The 7,745-nt window shown below is 43.1% G+C and overlaps 1 protein-coding gene across 1 annotated transcript in view; it reads right to left on the bottom strand.

The window, feature by feature from the left end:
- DIAPH2 (diaphanous related formin 2) overlaps nucleotides 1-7,745 on the bottom strand; it is a 770,217-nt gene that overhangs the window by 132,811 nt on the left and 629,661 nt on the right. The window contains exon 27 of the mRNA XM_027838327.1: nucleotides 1,197-1,289. Within this exon, the coding sequence (XP_027694128.1) occupies nucleotides 1,197-1,289 (93 nt within the window). The remainder of the gene's footprint in view (nucleotides 1-1,196; nucleotides 1,290-7,745) is intronic.

A 7,745-nucleotide genomic window follows, 5' to 3' on the forward strand; every position in this document is an offset into this window, starting at 1 on the left:
AATCAAGTTTAACTCGACAGAATACTAATGGCGGAAAGGACGAGCAACAGAATGCTCACTGCCGCTTGCCGTGATCTTTAATTATCAAGCACAGAGAAAAATCTGCATTTCAGATTTCTGTCAAGGTATCCAACCTATTACCTGTTCCTTTCTTCTTTAGGTGGCTTCCTATGGGCAGCTGGACACTGCAGATCACTTCTTTCAACAGTTCCACAGAATAAAATTGCTTTAATATTTACTGCTTCTATCTTGCTGACATGCTGTTGTCTCTAACTCATCTGCAGCCGATGTGCCAATATCTAAAAATGTATTATAGGACATGTGGTCTAACCAAGCCAACGTTGATGTAATTTTGTCTGAGTAGACCTAATTAGTAAGTAAAGCAGGTGAGAAGGCCCTTTGCTGACACTATTCACTCTCTTTATGTTTACATCCCAATGCAGCTGGGAATCCAGAAGCAAGCCTTTTCTATCCAAGTGCTTGGTTACTCTTTAGCTAAGTCAGGAAAGGAAAGGAAAGGCAGCTTAGCAGAGCTTCTGGATCCATGGTCCATGAGCTACCAAAGTCCCTTTCCAGCAGGGATTAGAGAAAGGAAAAGGGGGAGCCTGTTTCCAGTCTTTAAAGTGGAGCTTCAAGTATGCCTACCTCCTAGTACAGCCCCACAGATCCCCACACATCCCCATTCAAACGTCAGACCAGAAACAGATTAGAAAGCCAAATATCAAAGGCAGGAGGATTTTCTGACCTCTGAGCTTACCTGGGCTGCTCTTTGGATAGCTGAAAGTTAACAGGTGTGTTACAAAATCAATCAGCCCGTAAAAAACCAGACTAGGAGCTGCATGGCAGTCCCCTCACCTGTGAAACACCATTGTGACATCTCTATGGCAAATTACACTTAACAATTTCATTCTCGTGATTTTAACTGCCCTTCTCATCAAGCTAGAATCACAGAGAATGACAATCTAAAACATGCAGAACTGAGTGCGGTGTGAGCCCTCTCTCTAGATTGGGTTGGGATTTTTTTTTTTTTTGAAACTACCGGTTAAACCTTGTGATCTCATGGTCGTAGCCTGCTGAGCTTTCACAAGCAGGGCCGCTGGCTGAGACCAGTGGGGGAAAGCCTCTGTGCAGGACATGTTCTCTGACATGTTGGGGAGGAGCTTGTATTAGGGCAAGATGGCTGTACTGGCTCTTACCTGGATTTCTCTGTATCCGCTTCCTTCGATCTCGGAAGGCTGCACCTGATTGCAGGGCCTCCAGCAGATTATCCATCACACCTGTCTCACCCTCTGGAGGAAGAGAGAAAGCAGAATTAATCTTGGAGCACTTCAAAAGAAAGCAGAGAAAAAAGTTTTTAAAAGGTGGGTGGGTGGGGGGTGGTCAGATTCGCATAATACCCCTAATTTCAAGGCATAGCTCTATTACTACAACATGGCTCCTGTTACTTTTTGGTACCATGGACTGACTATTTTGTTTATTATAGAGTGTTAAGAAAAATTCATCCTTTCAACTTGAAGACCCAGTCTTTTGTATTATTGATGATAGCTTGGGATGCAGATAAACACCAGCTGATCAGCTAGCTTTCTATGAAGATTCTTTTAAAATGTTCCAAACTGAGAAACCACTGGCCTCCTTTAATGCAATCAATGCAGAGGGAGTTTGATGAGGCAGAGTTATACAAGGTTAAATACTGATTGTATTACTATGTCAAGTATTCAGCTGTCATCAGCTACAATCTCCAAAGACACTGTTTGCAAAACACATTTCCATTTGCTTTTGCCTTAACCCTTCCCTTTTGCCCATTCCACAAGGCTGACATTAGAGGGGAGGAAAGGTTGACCAGCATTATTTGAATGATATAGCCATCCTAAACAGGGAGACAGCAGCCAGAAACCATTTGTCTTCCCCCCTCCCCATTAGGAAATGAGCTTAATTTTCTAAATCTTGTGGCTAAGAAAGATATACGTTAAAGAGTCTTTTCATTCCATAAAACAGGTCCAGGAAAATATCTCAAACCCATTTTCAATAGTTTTTCCTCTTTTAACCTCCTGTTATACTGGGCAATGGAAAGCAAAAAGTCTCGACGGTGCCCAGAATCTTTATTTTTCAGTTTAAATGACCATCAACTCTACTGTACTGTGGTCTCCCCAAATGCCATGGGGCCACTTCTCCACTAACTAGCTCTGACAAAGGAAGAGCTGCATGGAAGAGAGGTGGGGCAATCTGTTTGTAGTTTTTAGGCTCTCTCTGGAAAGTCATACTTGGATGCAAGGTCTGTCCAAACCCTCCCCCTCTCATCCCTAGCTGCCTACCTCAGCTGTACCCGTCCACAGTCTACCTGCTACCAAAGGGGCTGAGCCCTCTGGAATGGCCACAGGTGCTAACAGATCCTCCTCTAGTTAGGACTCTTCCCAGTCTTTCCCTCTCCTTGGGCTATGAACAACTGAGATCTCCCTCAGGAGAGGGAGAGGCCTGCATCCCTGGCCAACCTCTCGTGTACTGGGTACTTCTCTGCTCAGGCTTCCCTGAGTCAGGAGGAAGTGTGGCCATTCTCTTCATGCCTTGATCCTACTTCCAGACCATCCTTTTGCCATCATCATTCAGCAAACACTCCTCCGCTTCGAGGGTAGCTATTACACCTCCATAACCATCACGCAGGCCAACCCACTATGGTCATCTACTAGGCACTACATGATCTTCTCTCAAGGTATTCTGACCCTCACTCCCAGTCACCCTCTGCACTTAGCCCTGCCCTCATTAGTAGTGACTCCAACTTACACCTTGATGTCCTGGCCTCCCAGAACCTCCATCTTCACCTCACCTCAGCCACACACAGGGGATCTGACAATCACTCATAATGGTTTTACCTCTATTATCCAGAACTCTGTAATTCTTCTCTCTGACCATAATAACATTTTATTCTTCCATTTTGTCCTCTTCCTCACTCCTCCTAACCCTTTTACTCATCCTGATGACAACCTCCAGTCTCTCTACCTCTCTTAGTCCTCAATGTTGATCACCCCAGAGAGGAACTGCCTTTTCTCCCTCATCAGTCTTGCCCTAGAGGATAACCATTTCAACTAGACACTATTAGCAATTCTTTAATTCCTTCTTCCTTTGTCCTACTGTAATTCTTTCTTGCCAAACCCTTCTGCTTCCACCCACTTCTGAGCTGCCAAACACTCCTGAAGAAAGTCACAGAATCATAGAACTGGAGAGCTGGAAAGGACCTTGGTGACCATCTGGTACAACCTAGACCTGAAAGGAATGTCCACTGTAACATAACTGACAGTCACTCAAACTGTGGGCCAAACAATTCACTATAAATTTCCAAAAGCTGTTCTCATTTGGACCCTCACTACTGCCTGGCTATCCTTTTATTCTTCCTTGATTGGCCCTCTGCACATTCATAATCATACAATGAGGTCTTTCCTGATTCCTGTTCCTGCCCCCCCAATTCCTCAGAGTATTAGTACTCTCTCCCACTCTCATTGGTTCAATTTTCATCTCTATGTAAATGATTCCCAGATTTAAATATCCAGCCCTAGTCTTTCTTCTGAGCTCCAATCTCATATCCCCAACTCCTTTTTTGGGTATCTCAAACTAGATGTCCCATAGGCATTTCAAACTCAGTGTGCCCAAAATACTACAACATTGCTCCCCGAACCCTCTTCTCTTCCTAACTTTCCTGTTACAGTTGAGAACACAGCCAATTCTAAAGTCACTGAGGCTCAAGGGTGTCACCCTTGACTTCTCAGTCAATAAATATTTATTAAGTGCCTACCATATGCCAGGCACTCTGCTAAGTGCTATATAAATGCAAATCAAAAGTAAGACAGTCTTTGCCCTGAAAGAACTTACAGTCCAATGAGAGAAGACAACATACACAAAAAAGCTGAAAAGTATGGTGGGAGGAAAAGGAATTGGGTGGAGAGGCATGATGAAGATGTCCAGAGAAATCCTAAAGCAGTAAGTACAGCTGCTGGGAAGTGGGGAGAAGATTGTGCTGGGTCCCCTCTTGGAATGGAGATTTTAGAGTTCATGGCTTTGCCCTCCAGCCAGAGGGTCCAATCAGAGAGGGAGAAAGGATGATACTGATGAAATGAGAGAGTACCAAGGTTGATTCAATCTTGTAGGATGATGGGATTGCCCAATGAGGGGGATTCCTTACTCACTCACCTCAGCTAATCAGAGCTAATCACTTGTCACCTCTTGTTATTTTAACCTTCACAACATCTCACTCATATCCATCCCCTCCTGTCTTCCAACACAGAGACCACCCTAGTTCTGGCCTCCTTCTAAATGTCTCCCAGCCTCAGTTCTCTCAGCTGCCAAAATGATTTTCCTAAAAGTGAAGATCGCACTATGTCACCCTCTTCCTTCAATAAAGTGAGTAGCTCCCTATTAACTCTAGGATCAAATAGAAAATCTTTTGTTTGGTTTTTAAAGCCCTTCACAACCTGACCCTTTCTTACCTTTCCAGTCTTCTTATATTTAACTCCCTTTTATGCATTCAGATCAGTGTAATGACCAACCATGAATCCAGAGGACGAATGAGAAAGCCTAACGTCCACGTCCACCTCTTGACAGAGAGGTGAAAGATTCAGAGTACGAAGGATGACACACACACTCTGTCTCTGTCTGTCTGTCTCTCTCTCTCTCCTTTTGGACATGACAATGGTGGAAATTTCTTTTGCTTGACTATGCATGTTTGTAGAAGGAATTTTACTTTTCTTTCATTCTCAATTGGGGAGGAAGGGAAAGAGAGAAGGCAGATTTTTTTTGCTGAGGAAAAAAATTTAAATTTAATTTTAAAAATGCTTTATACTAGATGTGAAAAGTCCTTGATTTTACTTAGAAATCTTGGAAAACCTTTGGATAAAGTGATATGATGCAACAAAGTAAGTGTGTTGGAATTGGCAAGGGAGAGTTGATGTGATCTTGTATAAAACAGGAGTGAATCTGAAGATCTGGCAGTGGAGAGGAAGATGTGAGGACCTCTGATCCATTTCTGGCTGGAAATTGGTGGAAGAGAAGCAAAAGGTAAAAGGAGAAAGAAAAAGTAGGCCGGCTGTGGTGAAAATGGAAGAGAGATCTTGAGGAGGGCCACGGGGGTCCTATATGCATCCAGGGGATGACTGGGGAATGAAACCAGCAGGTGCAGGCCACCTCTTCAGGGGTGGAGGGAAGTTCCCAGAACAGGGCTGATCTTTCTCCAGGTTCCCTCTCCCCTCACTGTGATTGTCTTTGCACAGACACCTTAACAGAAGCTGCTTGCCTTTTTTTTTTTTTAAGTGAGGCAAATGGGGTTAAATAACTTGCCCAGAGTCACACAGCTAGTGAGTTTTTATGTGTCTGAGGCCGGATTTGAACTCAGGTCCTCCTGACTCCAGAGCCAGTGCTCTATCCACTGCGCCATCCAGCTGCCCCTGCTGCTTGCCTTTTTTACTCAAACAATTTTAAGACCCTGAATTCTGCCTTAATCACAAAGAGGCCAGGAATTAACTAGAGATAAATATAAATGATAATCAGAGGTTCTTAAACTTTTGTGTGTGTGTGTGTCCGGCACCTCTGTGCAGAATAATGTTTTTAAGTGCATAAAAAAATTACACAGGATTACAAAGGTAACCAATTCTATCAAACTACAGAGATCAATTTTTAAAAATCGAGCTCATGGACCCCAGGTTAAGAAGCTCTGATTTAAATGAAGTCAGAGAGCCAAACCTGTTCCTAAGTGTTAGGAATTTTCCTAACTGGGGGTCTCTGATCAATGTGATTATACTCTTCACATCTGATTTACTATAAAATCCCTAAAGCTACAGAGAGAAGCACAGGGACCAGAGGCACTAAACTTAAATGAGCTCATTTCTGTAAGAGTGTAGCTGATTGATTACGTCTCCAGAGACAAAGGAAGTAGGAAGGAAAAAGGAAGGAAAAAGAAGACACCACTCATTGGTCACCGGCACACCCCATAACCATGTTACATGTACACAGTTATTTGCATGTTGTCAATCCCACATGGTGCCAAATGAAAACAGAGACAACCATGCAACTGCTCTCACCGGGTCCACTACAAATTTGTTAATCCTTTGTTTGACATTCAAAGTTCTTCATAACATAACTCCCCTCCCCCTCACACACCCCTTCCCAGTCTTCTTCCACCTTACTCCTGAATAGGTATCCTTCTATCCAGTGACACTGGCTTCCTGACTGTTTTGCAAACAGGACACTGCACCTCTCAGGTCCAGGCATTCTCTCTGGCTGTCTCCAATGGCTGGAATGCCCTCTTTCCTCAGCTCTGACTACTGACTTCCTGGCTTCCTTTAAGTCCCATCCAAAATCCCATCTTCAAAAGGAAGCCTTCAGCCCCTCTTCATTCTAATGCCTTCCCTCTGTTCATTATTTTCTATTAATCCTGTACATAGCTTGTTCGTACATATTTATTTGCATGTTGTGAGGTCCTCAAAGGCTGGTACTGTCTTTTGCTTCTCTTTGTATCCCCAGGGCTTAACACAGTGTGTGGTACATACTAGGATCTTAATAAATGTTTATTGATTGACTTAGAATGCCAGTTCCTTGAAGTGAGGGGCAGTATCTTTAGATCTTAGCATACTGCCATCTACACAGTCATTTGCCTAATACCAGTTTGCTGAATTGAATCAAAGAATGACAGCATCTCCAAGTTGGAAGGAACTGCCACCGAGCCCAACTTAAACCTGAATGAGAACCCCCTCTACCTACTACTCAGCAAGCGCTCACCCAGTGCCTGCCGGAAGACCTCCAGGGCCAGGGAGCCCATCTCAACCAAGGTAGTTGTTCCATGCCAGGGGAAATCTTTCACATTAGTGACTGTCAATGATCCCTTCCATTTGGAAGCATAATAAAGATCAGAATACACTGTCTCAGATCAGAGACTAGTACATTCCCTAACAGACCTGAAACACGATGGACAATTTCTGATTTTGTTCTTCATTTGAACTGTGACACTTCTTCAAGATGTTACATTTGTCAAAAAGACACAGACAGTAAGGAAAGGTTAGAGCTTGAAAAGAACTCTGGGTCACCTAGGCCAACCCTTTCATTTTACAGATGAGTACAATGAATGGAAATGCCAGCATTGTTTATCCAAAGACAGGTCTTTGGAATTAATGACAACAAAAATTTCCCTAGGGAAGAATAAAGGGGAAGAAACCGAACGTCCAATCTCCCTTCGACAAACACAGGGAAAATGAAAGGTGGAAATACCTTCAGTGGCTATGCAGGGTCAGGCGATGGAGAATTTTTGAGAAATATGAATATCACAGGGATATTTTAATCCAATGATCATCAATTTTTCATCACAAAGCAAGGAATGACTTTTAAGTTACTTATTAAACTTCTTATTGAGAATTATCTTTACAATATAAGATGAATTTAAAATAAATTCTTTACTCGAGATTTTTTCTTGACAAAAATCTATAGTAATGATTGTCAAAAAGTTCTCTGTGGGTGACAGAAAGAGAGAGAGAGAAAGAGAGAGTGGAAGAGAGAGAAAAACAGAGAGTGAGGGAAAGAGAAAAGAGAGAGGGAGAGAGAAAAAGAGAGACAGAAGGAAGAATAATGGAGAGTGAAGAAGAGAGGAGAAAGGATAAAAGAGAGAGGGGAGAGTGAGAATGGGGGAAAGAGGGAGAGAGAACAACACAGGAAGAGAGTGAGAAAGAGAAAGAAAGAGAGAGAGAGAGGGAGAGGGAGGAGGAGGGGAGGGC

This window comes from Vombatus ursinus, unplaced genomic scaffold (assembly GCF_900497805.2).
Source record: "Vombatus ursinus unplaced genomic scaffold, bare-nosed wombat genome assembly UNPS02004577.1, whole genome shotgun sequence".
NCBI lineage: Eukaryota > Metazoa > Chordata > Mammalia > Diprotodontia > Vombatidae > Vombatus > Vombatus ursinus.